Raw genomic sequence first — 22226 nt, forward strand, 5'->3', positions numbered from 1 at the left:
TCTAAAAATTCCTTTGTTATATATCTAGTGTAGACGATGAACTCGGATGTGTCTATTCCGTGGGTAAGGATCAAGACCCAGCCTTCCCAAAGTCTCGCGACTGTCAAGTCGATGTACTCCGCCCCTGAAACTAACATCACTCATCCTCTTATTGACCGGTAAATGGAGCACGATATCATCTTGGGCAAACTTCTTGCTGGCAACACCATCGACACCGAAAATTACCAGGCCCTCCCCGAGGAGCGCAAACGCCGGCGTGTCAAACGCTATAGACTTGGGTTCGGTCTCCTTACTCGTCTCCTACGCTCAGTTAAGCCATCGCATTGCGACCACTTGAAGCTAAAGCGTCGACATATACGATTTCCATTAAACACACAAATTCCTGTGCTGATATATGCGGATTGATCTGCTTGATCGATAGAAAGAAGAAAATAATAGAGAACTGTAAGAAATCGCATTATGATTAAACATAGGCATACAGAACAGGGCCATCTTTACCCCTCGATGAACACCGCTCGTGGTCAACGAACTCATTCCACCAACTGTTGATTAGAATCGCCTCGACCAGGCAACTGTTCAGAAATCATGGAATCCCACAGGTTATTAAGTTCCTCACTATCGTCCAGGTTAGTTCTCTGCTTGCCACAGTTCCATCACTGGGGCTACACTTACGGCTCTTTCTTAGCCATTTTCATACCCCTTTCTCTGCAAAAGAACAGAAAGCGACGCATTGTACGTGCTCGTGGGAAAGATGCCATGACATCGCCTCGAGGCATGCCATCTGGAGCAAGCTCTCCGACACCCTTTTTCATAATGATGTGAACGCGAAGTGCTTCGATACTCCACTCCATCTCCTCAATCTCTGCGATGTGGACATGGAAATCGATCTCGTCCCTAAACAGGCCCCACTTCGCAGGTTTCACGTCTTTGAGTACCTGATGTTGAAAGCATTGTATCTGACCTACCCAGGTCCAATACTGTGTAACATTGATGTGGCTGGTATATAATCGAGTCTTGACTACAGCAAGACGCCAATCATATTTAGTAATGCTGCCACCACTGCATGAATCTGTATCGGACCAAGCCTCAAAATGAAATTCGTCGTGATCGGGGCGACAATATGCAGGTGGCATGTATTTGGGCTTCTTGTTGAGGTGGGTGCTGAAGACTGGCTGAGGAGCAGGGGCCGGGACCGAGGCTGGAGTTCTGTAGCCTGAGGATATTTGACCAGGCAGAGGAGAGTGGTTGACGAAGGAATCTTTACGAGGCGTAGTAGGAACCGAGTGCATAGACTTGCGCTTTTGGGGAGGTTTGGGTATAGTGCTAGGGCTGCCATGGCTCAAGCGAGCCTTCATGGCTCCAGAAGGGCGTCCTATGTTTTTGAAGCCATGCTTATAACGAAGACTTGTGAGTTTTGAGTCATGATAGAAGTCGTGAATTGTTCGTGGCAGGTTGAAATTGCGACCCTGAGTTTGAATCAGTTCGTGGAGACGCTGTCGCATCCAGTCAGCCGGCGATATGTCAAGATTGAATTTTTCGAGCTCCGATATTGTCTCTGACAGGCGAAATAGGGTGTCATATGAGGTTATTCCACCCTTGCCAGCCTGAATATATCTTTTACCTAACAACTGATAAGGGCTGATGGGGCCCTTCTCGTGGAATTCGAGAATTTTTATACCACGGTTGACCTGTCTGCCAATTTGATACTTTGAAGAGCCTCCCTTATCCTGCTTAGGACCTGCTTCAATAGCAGCCTGATGCTTCTCGCGCCATTGAGCAAGCTGTGGCTCAATAAGTGTTTTGACGTTTGGCCAGTTGGCTTCCCAATAGGGGTGTTCCTCGTTAATCTTGACCAATGGCACCCCCGCAACGCATTCAGGATAAGTGTAAACAACTCCATCATTCTTGAGGACCATGTTCTCTCGGGTGATCTCTTCCAATAGTAGAGCAGGAGGAGACTCAGGAGGCTGTGATGAAGGATCAATGGGCAACGATGGTGGAGTTGGTCTTCCTCGTTCGCTGGATGGAGGTCGACTTCTAATATTGGCCGGCGTAAACCCAGGAGTTATACGATACTCTTGTGGAGTATTCATCCGTTCAGGTTCTCGTGGTGTGTGGACCTGAACAGAACCGCGATGGTCTTTGGTAGAGCCATCGAGCTCTGTTGATGGGTGGAGAATGTCATGAGGGGAGTGGCGGGGGGCACTCGAAGGAAGCACAGAGCGTGGTGTCTCCAAGGACCTGGGTTGAGGATAGATTGGTGTCGGTAAGGGCGAGTCCACGGGGTCAATCATACGTTCCGGAGCATAATCCGACCTGGGAGCCGTTGTCAGACGGCTTGGAGATCCGTGAGGTGAACCATAAATTGGTCTATGGGGCATTTCACGAGGACGTTCAGCGATTTGCACTGGTGCTACTTCGGCAGTTCGTTCTGGGGCCCTTGCAGCAATCACATCATGGAACCGGTCATTGGATCGGTCCAGAATTCGCTCGGTTTGGGGCTCAGGGCGCCGTTCTGGCTGTCGTGTTGTAGTCCATTCTGCCTGACACTCAGTCACTCGTACAGGGTGAGGCTCAATTGATCGTTCAGGCCGTCGCTCAGGTTGCTGTTCGTGTTGTCGCTCGGGCTGTGGCTCAATCTGTCTATCCGGTTGTCTCTCAGGCTGTCGTTCAGGGAATCTTTCAAGTGTACGCTGTAGAACGGGCTGTGGTGAAGGCGGTCGAGAGGGCACAGGGATCTCCTGCTCGACTTGCTGTGGTTCTGGTTGACATGCTGGCTCAGGCCTTGGCTGAACTTCAACTGTCGGATGTATTGTTTCCGAAGGACGGCCTGCGGGAGTCTGTTGAACTCCTTCTTCCAGCTGTTTCTTCCGCCGTGCTCTCTCCCTCGAGGCCAGTATATCAATTGTGTCCCCTGAAGCACCGTGGCATCCCTGACGATTCCATTCACAGTTGCCGCATTTCTGAAAGAGATCTCCGCCGACAATAATGCAGTCATCAAAGGCGCCTTGGTTCTTGTCGCATGACTGACATCTCTTGGTCTGAATTTCTCCTGTAGCTTGAATCATACAAGAGAGCCATTTGACCCCCTTCGCCTCAATTCGTTCGTAAATGCCTGCAAGATGTGTGGCGTTGAAGCGTCGTCCTCGGCGGATCTTGACAGGTCTTCGTATCTCCAATGCTTGGATTCCCTCAACCCATTGGTTCCAAGGTTCAATTTGTTCCACGGGTCCGATCACATTGCCATCAGCATCAACAACATCAACGAGGGTCTCGGCTGCCTCATTGTCGTGGTGCTCAATGCCTTCCATACGATCCTCATCATCTACTTCGTCGGGTCTGTCCGCTCCCGTTGCAGTGCCATTTGTAGGCTCTATTCGTGGGATCGGCCCGTTATAAGCTGAGGATAGCTCTGGCAACAGTTCAGGCAGAACAATGCCTTCTGATTCGGGTCCGAGATGGTCTGGTGCACCAGGATCCTCCCCTCTCTTTTGTCTGAAGAATCGGCGCATCTTGAACCAAATATCATGCAGCGTTTCCTCTCTCTTCTGACGCGACGCGCGGTAGTCTTGCTCAATGCGCTCAAGTCGGTTGGCCTTCTCCTCACACTCCTCAGTGGTGCGTGCCAGTTCCGCCTCGACTTTGGCGAGTTCTCTGGCTAATCGGGATTGAGATTCTTCCAGTTGACTTCGCTGCCCTGTGAGATCACTGAACTTCAACCGAACTTCATTAATTGAGAGCTGGAAATCTTTCTCGATCTTTTTGTTCTCGGCATCCTTCTTGCTGCGGAGGTTAACCCAGAAATTGCGTTCAGTCTCATCCCAGATAGCCTTTTGCTCCCCCTTTGGGAGAGAGTCCCAGACATCTTCCCCTGTGGCCATCTTTCGAGGAGCTCACAGCTCTCGATGCGTTCTTGTAGCGTAGGAACAGTGCTCAGAAGATAGCTTGCTCAAAATGAAGCAAGGAGAGAAGTTGATATAGAGAGCTAGGGGGAAGGGTCAGCCAGGAGTAAGATTAGACGAAAGAATGCGTCGAATGAAGGAGTTTGAATGCCGAGGGGATGTAGTGACAAGGCTTGGACTATGATAGCTGTGGATGTTTAGGCGGTGGCTCGGGCATAAGAAGCATTAAACGTCCCAAGTGCCATTTCTGACGGAGATGTCTGGTGCCGACGCGGAACGTCCGCAGTCATTTGAACTGTTACGTGCTACGCGTCTGATGTGGAATGCATCTGAGTTAAAGCGCGTTCAGGACACGCCAAGTGGGGTTGAAAGATGTTAGATTGGCGGACGGGAATTGTTAAATACGCGAGTGGGGTTGATGTCCAACTAAAATGAGGTTAATTTTCACACTTGAGGATCAATCTAGTCCCCAGGAGCTCGCCCTTCTTTTTTGTCTCTGTTCTTTTTCTTCCAAGTGTTTTTCCCCGCCACCCGGTATTGATATATCCAGGGACCCACAAAATACACGTTTCTTTTATCGAGGCGCTATCATTAATCCAGCAGGAATGGGCTCCACTTTCCTTTATCACAATATTATTCTTGTATCCAGAAAAGGAGGGGGAATAGTACCAACCCCTCCCTGACAGACTGATCAGAAATATCAAGTCGACAATCAATAACATCACCGCATTCGGGTCCACATCTTAATACACTCACCCCATCGTATAGCTGCGTATCTCACATTGTATCTGGCGTCAGTTAGCACTCGATGGGATAGGTGCAAGGTGCGCGATGTACCGATTTGTAATGATGAGACCTGCTGGTACTTATACCACCACATAATTTAGGTGGCGGTAGAAGTACCTCTTGTTCTTTGCATTTTAATTGACTATTACCCGTCATCGTGACCTAATTCCGGCCTGGTGGGCCCTTAGGAGATAATTGCTTTTGGTACGTAGGACTAGAATGTCAGCAAGTGCAGCTAAGAACAAAAGCCCGAAATGGAGCCCAGTGATCGGAATGGTCTGGTCTGACTTGGTCTTGGTCTGGTCTAGACCGCCAAGACTTGGTCTGGTCTGAGGATTTCTCAAGACCATGGTCGGACCGGTCTTAATGGTCTGGACCGGTCTGGCTATAAATAGATCGGGGTGGCTGAATCTTAGACTAATGCAGTTAGAACATTGAGTACGGAATGAAATTATGAGCCCCTGAGAACAGCTTGAGTTTTCCACTCACATAAAACAATCAAGTCCATAACAACCTGCTTGTATGCTATTGTTATGGAGTCATCAGCTCCACCCTTACCGTCTCCATTGACTATAATGGTACCAAATTCAACGTCTCTTACACCATCTCCTGTCCCTACGTCGTCACCCACCCCTACTCTATCACCAGCCCCTATTCGATATCACGAACCTCCGGATGAGTTCGTACAGGACCGTATCACCTACGTGAAACGCGCGACAATTACAAAGAAGGGATTTCGTCTAGGTTCATCACACATCTGGAAGTATGGCCTCCAATACATTCGAGGTAGCGATAAGAAAGAGGTGTATTACTGTCACGAGTGCACGGCTGGAAAGAACAAGCAAGAATTGTTCGTTATCAATGGCACTTCTAAGGTCAGAAATCACCTAGAACAAAAGCACCAGATTGATCCCCAGAGTGGTATCAAGAAACATAGTTCGACACGGAAGTCTGTACTAGATCAGCAGAAGAGCGCGGCTGCTACTAATACCTTCTTCTGGAAAGACTCAATGGAGAAGTTCAAAGAGCTTCTAATTCGTTGGATTGTGTACTGTCATATTGCTTTCTTTCAACTAGAAAATCGGTATTTCCGAGAACTACTCTTCTTTTGAATCCGGCACTTCTCAACCACCTTCCAAAGGCAGCGAAAACTATTCGAAGTTGGGTTATTGACGCCTTTCTGTCGAAGAAGCAACGGCTCAGAGAGGACCCCCAGCGCTCGCGGAGTAGAATCTCCATCTCCTTTGATCTCTGGACCTCGCCAAACCCTTACGCTATTCTAGGTGTCATCGCCATGTGGATTGACACTACTGGCAAGCGACGAACTACCGTTTTGGGTATACGACGTGTGTACGGCGAACACACTGGCGAGAATCTTGGATCAGTTGTTCTTGAATTGCTAAAAGAATATGATATTGGCGGAGATGAGATTGGATATTTCATGCTGGATAATGCCTCGTCAAATGATACCGCTGTTGGATTCATACTCAAGGAGCTCTGCCCATGGATGGACTCGAAACAACGTCGCCATCGCCGACTTCGCTGCTTGGGCCACATTGTCAACCTCTGCTGCCAGGCGTTTCTCATGGGTCGGAACTGTGAGAAGTATCTAGCAAAGCTTGAAAAGCACTATCAACGCGGAGACTATGTGAAGGTGGAAGAGCTCTGGAAAAAATTTGGATGTTTAGGTCGGCTTCACAACCTCGTACGATACATTAGGCTTACTCCACAACGCCGTGAGGAGTTTGCTGCAATCATTATCGGCGGAGATCTCTCTGAATTCGACGGGCTCGAGCTTATCCAGAACAACTCGACACGCTGGAATTCATGGTTTCATTCAATTACACGGGCATTGAATGTTCGGGAACGCTTAGAGATCTTCTCAGCTCGCCATGTACCTGGGAAAGGCTCTCAAGGGATTGCGAACTTTAAACTTGATGGACAGCACTGGTTCGAGCTTGAAAAGATTGAACTCGCTCTAAAAGACTTCTACGCTGCAACTTTGCTTTCTGAAGGTAAGAAGACGTCACTTGCTGACTGGTTTTCAACTTTGGACTGCCTTCTTCGAGAGGTAAGCGAGACGAAGGATCACTACCACGACATCCACACTGAGGACGATAATAACTTTACATGGAAGTACCTTCAAAGCTGCGCAGATGCCGCGTGGTCAAAATGCGCCGAGTACTACAACAACCAGCAGCTAAATTGGCAGAATCGATTCCCTGAAGATACTGACCTTCCACCGGCATACTATGCGGCTCAAATCCTCGATCCATATCGCAAGTGGGCGTGGTTCAGGCAAGAGTGGGTTCTTCACGGCGACGAAGAGAAGAAGAGGTGGTTTGATAACGCACAATCAGCGGTGAAGCATCTCTGGGAGACAGAGTATAAGGGAAGACACCCTGTTGAGATGCTGCCACCACCGGCCAGGAAGGAGAGAGCTCCTGGCCCAGCATTTGATCGCCAGCGGGAACATAAGCGTATTCGAACAGACGCTCCGGTCTCCACAACAGATTTGTATGAACAATATATTTCTACCGACAGGCTCCATGACGACGAGGCAGGTTACGATGACGCCATTGCGTACTGGCTATCTCGTTATGACTCCCAGAGAGATCTCGCTCGCTTCGCTCTGGATCTGTTTGCGATCTCACCCATGTCAGATGAGTGCGAACGCCTTTTTAGTAGCGCAAAGCTTACTATAGTTGATCGCCGTGGTAGGCTGAAAGCAGATATCATAGAAGCTTGTGAGTGTCTCCGGGCTTGGTATGGAAAGCCCCAGGTTGAGGATGACAGTGATAGCGAGGATAGTGAGAATGATAATGAATGGGTTGATAGCTATTCGTAAAACACATTTCCTTTCTTCCTTCCACTACTTCAACTGTCACGGGGCCAGAGGCTTTGCAGCAAGCATAGCGTGTATTGACGAAGAGGTCGGCTCAGGGAGCAGAAAACGTTCTGCCCTTGAGCGACAATACCGTATTTATCCGAGCGTCCACGTGACCTGTCAGGTGGAACCCTGACAGCCTCATTCTTGGCGGTCTTGTTGGTCTAACCGGTCTACCAGACCGGTTATTATGTAAGCAGCTGGTCTGGTCTGGTCTGGGGGTCCAGACCAGACCAGACCAGACCATTCCGATCACTGGACAACAAGTCTTGAGTCTCGTCGGACGTATGTCATGACTCGAGGCCGAGTGTCGTTGCTGCTCCACATGTCGACTGGCGTGAATGTGTCGTATGCCGGGTGAGTTTTGGTCAGAAAGCGGGACTCGGTATGAGACGTCCACGGCTCCTGCAAGAGCACAATGTCATATCGTTCCGAGTCGGCCAGCGCCAGGGCGCAGTCGTGGGCCGGGGGGATCTTGCCGACGTTGGCCTGAAAGATCCTGAGCGGCTTCTTGTTGTTCTTTCGTGTCTGCGAGTATCTATTCCTGGTCAAGAGGACGAGTGATAAGAACTATACGCCGTTTTCGCGGTGAGCCTGGTCGGGGATGCTCGGGCTCCTCCTCCGCTTCGTAGCCCGCCTGAGGGCTTGTGGCCACCATGATGCACGAGGGTGCTCCTGATGCCGCTGGACTTGGACCACGAATGCTCGGCTGTTCGTGTGATGCGATATCGTCGCATTATTGGGCTTCCAAATGCGACTCTAGTTGTTGTGCCAGGTGTCGTTGTCGGTATGCCTCTGCGCCAACGGTCCGGACATGTCCTCGTTGCTCTTTGGTGAGTCGGCGGAGCACGCCGTGCACTCTCTTTGGCCGAGCTGGGCACTTATGAAAGTTGGCCTGGTGAGGGCCTAAGCAGTTGATGCACTGTTCCGGTGCAGTGCAATTGTCTATGATGTGGCCAGTCTTACCACAACGTTGGCAAACTGGCTGTCTATGACAGTTGCGGGCAAAGTGGTAGCCCCAACACGTCTCACATTGTCTGGGTCGGTCGGTTTTGTCAATCAGTCTCGCCGCGCTGCTGCCAAAGAGCGACCAGAATCTCTTTGTGGGCTTCAGAAACGACACAAGTAGAGTCTTGGTCAAGGGGTTGTCCGAGAATTGTCGCGTAGGACGTATATCAACAGGCTTGAGCCCCGTCTGGATTTCTATCTCGTCGCTGACGATGCTGTCACTATCCACTTCTTTACCGTGAAAGTCGGTCAGTCTTGTGGGGAAGTCTGAGACCACATAGGTGAACCATTCCTTGTTCGTTTCGACTGTCGTAGCTCCCAGTTCAGCCGCCCACTCGGCCTGCTTCTCTACGAGAAAGTCGCGTGTCTCAGAGTCGGCAGTCAGGACGGCCCATCCCGATCTGACCTGGAATACCTGTCGAATCTTGTTTGAGACGGCGCCGAGTTTTTCCTGGATCAGGGTTCGGATTGCATAGCTACTGTGGGCTCTGGTCGGAGCCCCGGCTTCTAGACGGATGAAGACACGGAGGTCTTGTCGGGATGGGGCGATGGTCCTTGGTTGCCCTTGGCGATGAGGTGGATCTGTTTGGCGGCGTGCATGTTGTTGTTGTTGTCTGTGGGTTAGACGGCCACGGTCAGTGCGAGGCGAGGCAGCGGCTACGCTGCTGTAGGTAGGCTTTGGGATGGTAGGTCCGGCACTGGAGAGCTCTCGTTTCCAGGAGTCGAGGAAGCTGTCGGCAAACTGTTGAGCGAAACGTCGATGCGGTCCGGTGGTGAATTGTTGTGCGGCTTCTTCGAACTTGGCGCAGAAGGCCTGGAATACCATGAGTTTGGCATTGTACTCCTCTACGTGTTCGCGCGCGAGATCATTGGCTGATTCGATGATAGAGACTAGTTGCTGTTCAAAAGTCGATGAGGGGCTGGCGCGCGAAGCTCCTTCCGTAGCTGCAGCAGTGGTGGCGGCGATGAGTGGTGAGGATGGTGTCTGGGCCATCGCCGCGGCTTGCGACTGCGCAAAGCGCAGATTGAGGCGTTTGTTGTGCACTTGTTAAGGATTTAGGGGTAGACAGGGCCACTTTCTTAACACTTGTATGCCAAGAAAGTGTGATGACAAAGGAAGGTGTGAGTTTGACGAGATCCATTCATTGTATATATAGTATAGGTTAGTTGTTCATATGGGTTGACATGGGCCAAATGGGAAACGGGAAATGGAAAGTAGTTTCAATGGACTTAGCAAGGGTGGCACGGTCCAAAGCGACGCGAGAACGGGCCCCGTTTCGCGTTTGCTGTTAAGAGTCAAAAACAGGAACGGGCCCCGTTCCTGTCGTGAATACTTGAGTAGGAGTCCAAGTGTGTAGACTACTCGGGTAGGGCCTAGAGACCGGCCCCCCGTGCTTTTCATTCAGTCACCAGTGACCGTGCCTCAAGCACGGGGGGTTACGGTGACTAGGAAAAGGTTCGGTTGACTGAGGAAATTTAAGATACCTCTAATAGTAAGGCAAGGCCTAGGAAAAAGAAGTACCGTTAATATGTCAAAGTCACGTGATATATGCGGGGAAATTTGGAGATGAAGGATACTTCTGATAATAAGGAAAGACCTAAGAAAAAGAGGTATCTTAGATTTCCTCAGTCAACCGCCCCTGTGCCTAGTCAACGTACCCCCCGTGCCTGACCCTCTGGCACCACAGGTGGAATGGGTCAGGCTAAGGGGGGCCGGTCTCAAGGCCCTACCCGAGTAGGGGATATGCCCACTTGGATGTACCGAGTTGCGTAGGGCAGATGTGGTTGAAATGGAAAATTTTCAAAGGGCCAGACAACTACGTCACGCATCGGTACGGGAGCTCGGAGATTCGACACATGAATTCCACGAAGATATTAATACGGAACATGTCTCAGTCTGTAAGTAACTTCATTCCAGAGCGAATGCGGCGTTGCTGAAAATCTAGATTTTGTATGAGGGCATCGGAATTTTGGTGATGCACTAGGTGGGGCTATGCATTAGGTGGTCCTGCATGGTATGGTACGGATAACTTTGGAGTCACTTCTGGAGATAATGAGCGGAGGTATCAAAAGCTTCGCCTGTAAGCGAGTGTAATATTTGATGCCTGTATCTTAGCTGGAGATTTCACCGGATTCCAAACCAATCATGAAAGGCAGCTATAGATAGTTGTATAAAAACTTCAACGATGAGAATGAAGCCAAGATGAGAAACTGTGAGTCCCTTCACAGAATCCCCTCTGCAACTCAATCTATCGAGGAGTCGTGGTTGTTTAAGAGTACGTCCTATAGGATAGGACATGTGTAGAACGGTACGATTGGTGTCAAACGGGGCCTTCTCTGATACGGAAGCAAGCCATGGAACGATCGATAGCGACAGGACTGCAGCATTCTGCGATGCGATTCAAAATTCGACCACGATAGGAGCTGTCGCATCCCGTCTTTGGTGACAACAATTCCAGTCGGACATCAATGAGAGTTTGGAACTTCAGCTGTCGTCACTCGTGCAATGATGGCGCTCTGAGTCTAGATCTTCGACCAGCGCAGAAGCACCGCGGCAGCAATGACTGGCAGCACGCTTACCAACTCTCCCAGTCCCGCAAACTCTGGAGGAATCCTCGCGTTGACAAAGGCACCGGCAGCAAGAAGAACTGCGAAGGTGTTGTACACGAAACTCCACCCAAAGTTGAACTTGATGCGGTTGACGGATTTCCGACTCGCGTTCATCATGGTCAGAATACCAGCCAGGGAAGGACGCATGAGAACAACATCCGCAGCGGATTGCGCGACATCTGTGCCTTCGTTCATATGGACGCCGATAGTAGCCTGCGCGAGAGCAACGGCATCATTCGTGCCGTCGCCGCAGAAAACGACAACCGGCTTCTTGCGTTCTGTGGCAGTACCGAGGAGAGTCTGGATGTAATCCTTCTTGTCGGCAGGCGAGCTTCGAGAGCGCACATTGTCACCAGGAATGCTAAGCTTGGATGCCAAGGTGCGAACGGCTCCGTCATCGTCGCCAGAAACCACATGTACCGAGACACCACGCTTCTGCAAGGTTTCAACCGTTTCCGCAGCATCAGGTCGAAGTTCGTCCTCAAGTCCATAGACCGCCTTTAGCTCATTGTCGATCGTGAAGCAGAACACAGTGCAGCCTTGAACAAGCATCGGCTGGACGAGTTCATGGTCCGACAGATTCAGCCAGCGAGAGTTGCCAGCTCGAAGTTTCTGATCGCCTAGGGTGGTTTCGACACCTTTACCAGTCAAACTCTTCGGCTCGGGAACAGTCGAAGTCATGATTCCGATGTCCTTGAGGTGGGCAGCTACAGCAACCGAAACCGGGTGTCGACTGTTTTCAACCAGACCCAGAAGAAGCGGAAGTTTGTCCTCGTCGACGCACTCGTTTCCAACAACGGAGAGCTTTCCTCGAGTCAAAGTTCCCGTCTTGTCAAACACGACGTGCGAAGTCTTATGGGCGACTTCAATAGCGTCCGCGGACTTGAAGATGATACCCCGTTCCGCCGCAACTCCGCTGGCAATCACAATGACCATCGGAACAGCCAATCCAATTGCACATGGGCAAGAGACAATGAGAACAGTGATGGCGTAGGTGATGGCCTGAATGGTAGCTTCAGATCCTCCATAACCACGGACAGTCATGCCCACTGCGACCCAGATGACGAACGTAATGATCGTCAATGCCACCACCACAGGGACAAAGTAGGATGCTACCCGATCTGCCAGGTCCTGTAACTTGGGCTTCGACAGCTTGGCCTCGTCAACCATCGCAGCAATGGCGTGGATGGTATTGTCACCAGGCAGACGGTTCAGCCGAACAGTCATGACTCCAGGTCCATTGATAGATCCAGCAATCACCACCGATTTGGGATACTTCTCCACCGGCCTGGATTCACCCGTGAGCATAGACTCGTCGACCTCAGAAGACCCGGTGACAACGGTGCCATCGGTCGGAATCCTCGTGTCTGGAAGAACCTTGAATGTGTCGCCATATTGAAGAAGTCGGGCGTCGATCTCACGTTCCGTTCCACTTTCTTTGTCGACAAGGATGGCTGTCGATGCCTGGAGTGACCGGATAGAAATGGACTCAACAGCTCTCTGACGAGCGAGAGCTGCAACCCATCGGCCGACCATGATTAGAGTGACCAAGAGAGTGCTCGTTTCGAAGAATTGTCCAGTCGAAAGGGGTTTCCCTGCGATGAAGTACCCAAAAGAGACCACAGAGAAGATGTAGGCAGCACTGGTGCTCAAGACGATCAAGAGATCCATCTCGATAACTCTGGAGAAAACAAGCGCCTTCAGAGCCTTAGGGTAGAAAGGTCCTGCGATAACAAATTGAACGATGGTTGCCAACGCGAGTGAAGCCGAGGAATAGGCCAACTCCCGCTCGGGAAGAGGAGCCCATGCCATGACAAGAACAGGAATCGCCAAGACAGCGGAGAGAAGCGTCATGTATCCAACATGACGAACATGCTTGCTGCCAGCCTCCAGCGAAGGATCGCCACGAGGGGGAGCAAGTTCAATGGGTGGACCCCAGATCTTCTCGGTGAGGTCTCGGGCTCCCACAATCTTCGAATCAAACGCGACTCGTACGGTCTGCTTGTCCACAAGCGCCATATCAATGACACCTTCCGGCCATGTCTGACTCATGAATTTTGAGGGCTCATGGGGGACGATAAGATCCAGGCTTGATCCCTGGTTCTGTACTCTTTCGCACTTGAATTCGGTGGTTCGCTCCAGATGTTTCACGACTTCTTCCACCGAGCCCAGGCGAAGGTCGATGTTGAACTCAGCTCGTGAGAGAACTAGGCTCGTCTTCAGGTCTTTGACAGCGGGAACTGTAGCGAGAGTTCGATTGAGCTTTGTCTCGCAGCCAGTACAAGTCATGCCGGAAATGCTGAGAACAACATGCTCCTTGCCGGTACCCTGGTTCTCTATGTCGGTGATAGCCTGAATCGGGGCCTTCTCAACCTCCAACCTGTGATCAGGCGCAGCAGAGGAGCAGCAGGCATCAGCGCAAGAGCCCTGAGAGCTGACCGGTCGCTTTTCCGAGCAGCAAGAGTCCGCACAACTAGTCTTTGGTGCCTTGACGATATCCTGCTTGGGTGGCTTGCAGCAAGAACCAGCGCAAGCGGCATCGAGGGTCTCTTTGACAACCGCAATCTTGTCTGTCCCGCAACAAGATCCTGTACATCCACTAGGTGGAGGTTCAACAACGGGCTTGACTTTCGAATAGCATGAATTCGCAGAGATGCTCTTGGTATCATTGTCGTTGACACGCTTGTCTCCGGGGCAACAAGATCCGGGGCAGCCGACCTTGGGAGGGGATTCTTCGAAACGCTCAGTCTCGGAGCAGCAAGAGTCAAGGCGTCCAGTGTCGGCGACAGGCGGCTTGGTAGGCTTGTCAGGGGAGCAGCACGATTTGGCACAATTGTGCTTGATGGATGGAGCCTTGGCAAGTTTCCCCTCTGAGCAGCAAGACTTGAAGCATTTGCCCTTGATGGAAGGCTCTTTGGCGGGCTTGTCCTTGGAGCAACAAGAGCGTGCGCAGGCAACCGTAGGTGACTTCTTGATAGATTTGACGCTTTCGCCAGAGCCCTTGTACAGACGAAGGCGGTTCTGCGCAGCCTGGTCCTGTGTGACGGAGCCGCTGCTGCTGCAGGAATCCAGCGAAGTGCGAAGAAGGGAGCGAGCAGACGACTTCTTGGAGCACTGCTTCCCGTCCAGCGAATGGCGCTCGCGAATTTCACAGCACGTTTCCTGGCCGAGAGAAATGAGAGCACGGCAGATGCATCCCAGAGCCTGGAGAGTGGCGCCATAGCGGTCGAGGGCGGAGTTGCTATGCTGGCTGCATGCCTTGCCGTCGGCAGCTCCACTGCAAGCTGAGACGAGTTAGCAATCTCGAATGTCTTTCTGTAAGCGTGACTACTCACTCTTTATCTGGGCGTTTGCTCCGGGGGCAGCGACAGCACTCATCTCGCATTCCCGCATAGCCAAGCGGTCAAGGCAAGACGTGTCGCAACATGGGCCTACCTTGCCACGGCAGCAATCAGGCGCGTCGGTATCATCCTTGGCTTTCTCGTCCGCGCATTTGCCAGAGGAGCAGCAATCGTCCGGTTTCTCCTGGTTGGGCTCTCCCTGACCCGGGTCCTTGGTCTCGAGAGGCTCGACGTCGCTGTCACCGCTATCGCAGCAAGAATCCTGACAACTGCTCGTCTCCTCAATTGGAGCCGCGATTGGTGCAGCAACCGGCTCAGTGGCTGGAGCCGGTGGACCGCAACAGTCGCATCCCATTGTTGAAGTAATTTTTTGCTTTTCAGGTCGAATTTCGTGAGTTGGGGTTGAGATGGTGTTGGAAATTGTTGAAGGTTCAAGAATTCTGTTCGCCTGTCGAGACCGGTCTCGGGATACCTAGTCAGCGCCGCGCTGTCACGTGAATGGCTCGACTACCCCCCTGGTCAGTGGTGGCCCGGAGCACCGTGGCCCTTTCCTACGTCCGTGCCCGAGTCGGCATGTGGGTCCTCCGAGGGACTAACAGGCGCTAATTTGATTGCCAGCAAGATCCAATACTTCTAAAATTATCTCCCAGAGTCCCGTTCAGGTTCATGCCACCGTGTCCTACTCAGGAATGACGCAACACACACAGATGCAGAAGGTCGAACAGGTTGCTTGTCCGGGTCCTCGCGCTCCCCCAAATCTCCTTTTCCCCCCGCTACCTTCCTAGCTCTCCGCTGTAATGATGCATCTTGACATCGAGTGGTTGCAACGCGAGATTGCGGTTTCATCGGATACCAACGAGGTCCAAATTCCAGCCCCTCTTTACTTCTCTGGGACTCGTTTACATCTAACACGAAACTAGATTGCGTGTCGTATGTGCATGATTTCCGAAATATCGCACGCTAACAAGACTGATCCTCGAATCCGCACTGACCTAGCCCCGACATTCCAGCCAGCATCAGTACCAGTCGGTTACTCGACCCCAGCGCCAACACCACCCGAAGCCATCGATCCGAGGCCATTATCGTCGCGCGAGCAAACGCCTTGCTATCGACCGACTACCGAACCCAATAGCCCACCCCTTCAAGCGCAAGAATAGGTAGGGGATAAGCATGACCTGCAGCGCGATGTTCCTCGTCTGAGGCGAACAAGGTCGAATAAGGTCGACTCGGATTACACACAGCAGCCGACTGAGCTGTCTTGGTTGCCACCTAGCCTGCGAGAGGTCATTCAAAGAGGGAGGACTCTTGCGGACCTTCAAAATGCGTGGGACCTGTGCTTTGCGCTGAGGGAGCAACCTCTCCTGGTCTATGCCGGCGCAAGCCCGACTCTGGAAGAGCAGCGGCAAGCCTATGTACAATACGAGCGGATAGAAGCAAACGTTATGTGTATTTTTCGTCCGGGGGGCCATCGGCCCCGAAAGTCCCCTACTGGGGCACAGGATGTGCTGGGCTAGAGAAGTCGGAATCTATCTACACGCTAATTACAGAGATGCTATTGGACATAAAGGTTTAGTCATTCGCGACGCGAAATTAGTCTTCCCCTCAGAATACAATTTCTGCAAACGCGTCAGTGAACCGCACTCGATCCAGCATATCATCGGCACAAATGGCGCATTTTATCGAGCCTGTTACCCGTCAGCGGGATGACAAGGCGCGGCTGGCATATCGCAGTCGCTTATGGAGCCTGGTGTTAGGAGGGCTGGGATCAGCCTGTGCATGCGGCAGCCCGAGACTGCCTCAAGGTGGTCACGACCAGATGGAGGGCGTGGTAACGCCCTTCATCTGGTCGAGAACAGGTAAGAGAAAGATAAAGAGAGAAAGAAAAGGTCTACAAAAGAGATGTGAGAAGAGAAGGAATGAGAGTCGCAAGTGCTTCTCTGGTCGTCGTCGCCTAATGACGAGGGCAGATCTTTCCAAAGAACGCGCTGTTCTTGGACAGGTCGATGAATCTGGTGAAGTCTTTTCCTACTGCTAGATTGACTGCTGCGTTCGGTGAGGGTGTCAGCCTCATCCGATGACGTGGCGGTACCTTTCTGCAGTAGAAGATGTGATCCGGTGCTTTGCGTCGGCCACATGAGCAAAGTAGGCGTGCATCGTCGTGGTCGAATCTCTCGTGGTACGCGGCGAAGTCCCCGTGGAGGGATCTCGCTGCCAGGAGGTGGTGCAACGCTGCACGCGGGAGCGACAGCTCCGGCGAACAGCCTGTAGTCGCCTTGAGATTGAGTCTTTTGTACTGCTCAGGAGCGGAGGCGGACCACCACGCCTGGAACGCTTCTTTCGGCTTCTGTCTTGCGATTCTTCGTAGGTAAGCCAGCGTCGGTTGAGCACCTTCGGGCTCGGGGAGCGATGACGCTGCCTTTGCCAGCTTGTCGGCCTGTTCGTTGCCAGGGATGTTGGAGTGCCCTGGCACCCAGCGAACTTGGATGGCTCCATGCGATGTCGTCAGAGCTTGGAACTCGAGAAAGACTTTTTGAGAGGATTCAGAAGGAGTGCCTCGTAGACACGTGGCGGCTGCCAGGTTATCTAGGCAGATGAATATATTCTGTGTTGCTAATTCTCGCAGGTTTAGAGCAGCCTTCAGGCCCTCTAAGGCCCCGGTAGCTTCATCATCGAAAACCTCAGCAGGTCCGAGGCGACCTGATCCGTCAAAGATGGGGATATTGTTCTGATGGATGGTGAAGCCATAGCTGGCAGCCCCTTCTGAGGAAAGAGAGCCATCCGAGTATACGACCAAGGTGAGCGGGTCGAGAGACTCGACCCAACGGGAAAAGGCGTCAGCCGATTTCTCTTTAGACGCTGTCTGCAGTGGAGGCATCTGTTCTTGATGGAAGCATCGATAGACGAGTTTCGGCCACGTGCAGGGTGCAAAGAGTTCGTTTGCACGTCGAAGGCGCGTCCTGAAGCTGCTCTCTGCCTGTATTTGATATCTTCGTTTGATGAGGTCGTGGTAAGTAGGCTGTCGGGGCGGGCGCGTTCGGATCGCCAGAGGATGAGCCTCATCCAGCGATTTGAGTCGTGCGGAGAACCTAAGTCGCCTCGCGTCAAGCAATTGATCGACTGGTGGTATCCCGCTTTCTCTGTGGAGGACGGTGATGGGTGTCGTCTTCCAGACGGGAAGAATGGCCTTCATAGCCTGTTTCATGGCTTTTGTCATTATTTGCACGAGATGCTGGTTACTCGATGGTAGATCTTTCGTAGGATGGGTCCACCGCGGCCTGGTCTTGCCCGGGTACCACGCCTCTGAGCCGTGGAGCAGCACTGGCTCGACACATGCTCTGACGGCGCCTCGCACGGCGCTCGGTAGAGGGCCGTGTACCGTGTTGGTGAGCCCCCGCAAATGATAAGCCACTGCCTTTGCTTTGGCCGCCCACTTTTCGACATGAAGTCGAAAAGATAGTCTGCTATCCAACCAGACACCAAGCCAGCGTAGAGCTGGTTCAGGGTATTTCTCGACATCGCCGTGGCGTACTGCCGGCGCAGTCCTGAGTTTGCTGCGGGAGAAATACATGACTTCGGTCTTCTTCGTGTCGAAGGACACGCCATTCTCCGCGCCCCATCGCACCATCTCGGCGATGGAACTAGATGCCATGGCAGAAGTCTCGTCTACTGTGTCGCCTATGGACAGGATGGCCGTGTCGTCTGCATAGCCGAAGCGACCCTGAGGTTTCCCTAATCGATAGATTGGCTCAGTGTAAAGCAGAAAGAGGATTGGCGATACCGGCGACCCCTGAGGGAGGCCGCACTGAAGGGGAGAAGAGGGCGTGACTGTATCTTGGTACCTGACACGCGCCGACCGGCCGCCCATGAAGGAGCCGGCCCAGCGAGTCAGATGATTAGGCCAGCCTTGCTCACGAAGACGCAGGATGAGCCTGTTGCGCATAACGGTGTCGAAAGCACCTTGGACGTCCATTGTGACTAGAGTTGCCACCTTCTTGCGTGCAAACGCTTCTTCAATATCATGGACCAGAGCAGTTACCAAGTCTGTTGCCGACCTCTTGGGGAGCGCCCCAGCTTGCTGCGGATGAAGGACGCTGTAGTGAACGGCTGCCCAGGCTAGGCGGCGCGCGATCAGTCGTTCTAGTCCCTTACCAAGACAGGAGAGCAGTGAGATGGGTCGCCATGCTCGTGGCTCTGTGAGGTCTCTCCGTCCCGGTTTCGCGATCATGACCACCTCCGCCTCCTTGAATGGTTTTGGATGATGGCCTATGGTAAGGCATCTTTCGAAGAGACGACGGACGTGTGTACCGATGGTATGCCATACTGCTTCAAGAAGTTTGACTGTGATGTTGTCTGACCCTGGGGATGTATTGCCTGTGTGACAAGTCGCATATTGCGCCTCTTCCAGAGAGATTTCGGGAGAGAATGGGATCGATCTAGGTGGGAATACTGGCGTCCATGCGTTTGCGATGTCGTCCTCCGCAGTTCTTCGTTCAAGCGTGGCCTGTCGGAGTGCGTTGGCTTTATCCATCTGGCTTTCGTACACGACGTTATCGACCTGTAGAGGTGGCGGCTGGAAGGCTCCTGGGGACTTTAGCCACCGGACAGCTTTGAAAACATCACTACTGCTGGAGAAGCCATCGATGAGGTTACGCCAATAGCGCCTCTTGGCCCGACGGACCACACGATGAAAGCCTCTTTTGGCGATCTGAACGTCCTGGTTGAAGCCGAGCAGGTAGCTTCTTCTGATGGCTCGAAAAGCAGCCGCGGCGTCGGCGCACTCCTCCGTCCACCAGGGAGCCGGACGTCCGCCTTTCCGTGCGGGCCTCCCAGACGCTTTTGCTGCTGATGTTAGTAGACTCACAAGTGAAGAGGCAAGCTCGTCCAGCTCCTCGGGGGTCGAATCTGTCAGGGGTATTCCTGTAGCGCCAAGCTCCACGATCTCGACGAATCGTTTAAGCTCGTCTTCCGTCGTCACTCGAATCTTGCCTGGCTGCACCGGAGTCGATCTGACGTCTGGGAAAGTCAGGCTGAGCGTGAAGTGGTCAGAGCTGGTGGCGAGATGGTCCTCGACGATAGCTTCAGCAAGTGGTAGGTTAGTAAAGGCAAGATCGATTGTGTTGCCGTACGGGTTTGTTGGGATATCTAAAGTGTTGAGAAGGCTGAGGTCATTCTCAGACACCCATCCTGCTATCTCTTGGCCCCGGTTCGTAGTTTGGCCTGGTTGCCAGCTACGATGTCTGGCATTGAAATCGCCAGCTACGAGGCAACGTTCCGGGACAGACCATTGAAATAGCGTGTCTAGGGCGTCCCTCTCGTCGTTCTGACGATAGAAGTTGACGATCGTCAGGTCGTTGATTGTGAGCCAAAGGATATCACGAGTCTGAAAAGGCCGAATCTGGTCAGCAAGATGTCTTGGGTCTCGTCGGACATATGTCATCACTCTAGGCCGAGTGTCGTTGCTGTTCCACATGTCGACCGGCGTAAATGTGTCGTATGCAGGGTGAGTCTTAGTTAAAGTGCGGGTCTCTGTGTGAGCCGTCCACGGCTCTTGCAAGAGCACAACGTCATATTGTTCCGAGTCGGCCAGCGCCAGGGCGCAGTCGTGGGCCGGAGGGATCTTGCCGACGTTGGCCTGGAAGATCCTGAGCGGCTTCCTGTCGTTCTTTCGTGTTTGAGAATATCTATTCCTGGCCATGCGAGCGATTAATGAGAACTATTCGGCGCTTTCGCGGTGAGCCTGGTCTGGGCTGTTCGGGTTCTTCTTCTGCTTCATAGCTAGCATGAGGGGTCGTGGCCACCATGATGCACGAACGTGCTCCTGATACAGCTGGGCTTGGAGCACGAGCGTTCGGTCGTTCTTGTGATGGGACATCCTCGTTTTGTCGCTCAGCCATGCCCTGCTGGGCTTCCTGATGCGATCCCGACTGTGGTTCTTGGTGTCGTTGTCGGTATGTCTCCGCACCAACGGCCCTGACATGTTTTCGTTGCTCTTTAGTCAGTCGGCGGAGCACGCCGTGCACTGTCTTTGGCCGAGCTGGGCACCTACGAAAGTTGGCCTGGTGGGGGCCCAAGCAGTTGACGCACTGTTCTGGTGCGATGCAATCGTCTACGAGGTGGCCGGTCTCACCACAGCGTCGGCAAACTGGCTGTCTGTGACAGTTGCGGGCAAAATGGTGGCCCCAGCACTTCTCACATTGTCTAGGTCGGTCGGTTTTGTCAACAAGTCTAGCTGCGCTACTGCCGAAAAGAGACCAGAATCTTTTTGTGGGCTTCAGAAAGGACACAAGTAGGGCCTTGGTCAAGGGGTCATCCGATAATTGTCTTCCGGTACGTACGTCAATGGGCTTGAGCCCAGTCTGGATTTCTATCTCGTCGCTAACGACGGTGTCACTATCCACCTCATTACCGTAAAAGTCAGTCAGCCTTGCAGGAACGTCTGAGACCACATAGGTGAACCATTCCTTGTTCGTTTCTACTGCTGTAGCTCCCAGTTCAGCGGCCCACTCAGCTTGCTTATCTACCAGAAAGTCGCGTGTGACAGAGTCGGCGGCCAGAACGGCCCATCCCGATCTGACCGGGAACACCTGTCGAATTTTGTCCGAGACGGCGCCGAGTTTTTCCCGGATCAGAGTCCGGATGGCATAGCTACTGTGGGCCCTGGCCGGAGCTCCGGCTTTTAGACGGATGAAGACACGGAGGTCTTGTCGGGGTGGGGCGATAGTCGTCTGTTGCCCTTGGCGATGAGGTGGATCTGTTTGTCGGCGTCCATGTTGTTGTTGTTGTTGTCTGTGGGTCAGACGGTCATGGTCAGTGGGAGGCGCGGCAGCGGCCACGCTGCTGTATGTAGGCTTTGGGATCGCAGGTCCGGAGCAGGAGAGCTCTCGTTTCCAAAAACCGAGGAAATCATCGGCAAATTGCTGGGCGAAACGTCGTTGCGGTCCGGTGACGAATTGCTGGGCCGCTTCTTCAAATTTGGCACAAAAGGCCTGGAAAACCCCCAGCTTGATGTTGTACTCTTCCACGTGTTCTCGCGCGAGATCGTTGGCTGATTCAACGATAGAGATTGGTCGTTGTTCAAAAATGGATGCGGGACTGGCACGCTCAGCTCCTTCCGTAACTGCGGCGATGGTGGCGGGGTTGAGTGGTGAGGATGGTGTCTGGGCCATCCGGCCGGGACCGGTTGAAACACCAATGGTGCCGTTGACGGCTGCCGGACTGTTCTGCAAGAGGGCTGCACGGGCTCCCCGGTTCAGGTTGACGGGAGTGTGGATCCCCAGATCGAAGGGATCCAAGGCAGCGGGCGGGATCGTCGTAGACGAGGCCATCGCCGCGGTTTGCGACTGCGCAAAGCGCAGATTGGAATGTTTGTTGTGCACTTGTTAAGGATTTAGGTGTAGACAGGGCCACTTTCTTAACACTTGTATGCCAAGAAAGTGTGATGACAAAGGAAGGTGAGTAGACGATAGTAATGAATGTTGTTGCTTAGGTCTAGGGTAGCCAAGTTGTTAAACTCTACAGGGGTCAGCCGACGGAAACGCGACGCGTTTCGTGTTTTAGGTTTTCTAATTTCATGAGTGCCGTACGAGAAACGCAGTGCGTTTCCGTCGGGAAAAATATGGGGCGAAAATGCTAGACGATGATTGGCCAAAAACAGGAAACGCAATGCGTTTCTGCTGATAATTCTTGAGTTGG

General features: G+C 52.6%; 4 protein-coding genes across 4 annotated transcripts; all 4 read right to left on the bottom strand.

Annotated features, from left to right (window-relative positions):
* Positions 1 to 530: 530 nt before the first annotated feature.
* On the bottom strand, positions 531 to 3881 carry BKA55DRAFT_696328 (uncharacterized protein; the record flags this gene model as incomplete). The annotated part of the gene is made up of 2 exons (XM_046200249.1): positions 531 to 615; positions 673 to 3881. 2 exons carry the CDS (start codon positions 3879 to 3881, stop codon positions 531 to 533), a joined length of 3294 nt encoding a protein of 1097 aa, XP_046043518.1.
* A 585-nt stretch (positions 3882 to 4466) lies between these two features.
* Positions 4467 to 5094, bottom strand: BKA55DRAFT_199610 (uncharacterized protein). Its single transcript, XM_046185108.1, has one exon. It carries the CDS (start codon positions 5036 to 5038, stop codon positions 4841 to 4843), a length of 198 nt encoding a protein of 65 aa, XP_046043519.1. The 5' UTR covers positions 5039 to 5094; the 3' UTR covers positions 4467 to 4840.
* Positions 5095 to 11106: 6012 nt separating this feature from the next.
* BKA55DRAFT_696332 (p-type copper atpase) lies at positions 11107 to 14889 on the bottom strand (the record flags this gene model as incomplete). The annotated part of the gene is made up of 2 exons (XM_046200250.1): positions 11107 to 14477; positions 14529 to 14889. 2 exons carry the CDS (start codon positions 14887 to 14889, stop codon positions 11107 to 11109), a joined length of 3732 nt encoding a protein of 1243 aa, XP_046043520.1.
* A 607-nt stretch (positions 14890 to 15496) lies between these two features.
* BKA55DRAFT_199660 (uncharacterized protein) lies at positions 15497 to 16244 on the bottom strand. The gene has a single exon (XM_046185109.1). It carries the CDS (start codon positions 16001 to 16003, stop codon positions 15614 to 15616), a length of 390 nt encoding a protein of 129 aa, XP_046043521.1. The 5' UTR covers positions 16004 to 16244; the 3' UTR covers positions 15497 to 15613.
* Between the last annotated feature and the right edge of the window lie 5982 nt (positions 16245 to 22226).

The sequence above is a fragment of the Fusarium redolens genome, assembly GCF_020744475.1.
Source record: "Fusarium redolens strain MPI-CAGE-AT-0023 chromosome Unknown BKA55scaffold_21, whole genome shotgun sequence".
In the NCBI taxonomy this organism is placed as follows: domain Eukaryota; kingdom Fungi; phylum Ascomycota; class Sordariomycetes; order Hypocreales; family Nectriaceae; genus Fusarium; species Fusarium redolens.

Excerpts from the sequence above, each read along its gene's own strand:
- BKA55DRAFT_199610 (XM_046185108.1), bottom strand. The coding sequence starts at position 5,038 with ATGGTCTTGAGAAATCCTCAGACCAGACCAAGTCTTGGCGGTCTAGAC.
- BKA55DRAFT_199660 (XM_046185109.1), bottom strand. The coding sequence starts at position 16,003 with ATGGCCCCCCGGACGAAAAATACACATAACGTTTGCTTCTATCCGCTC.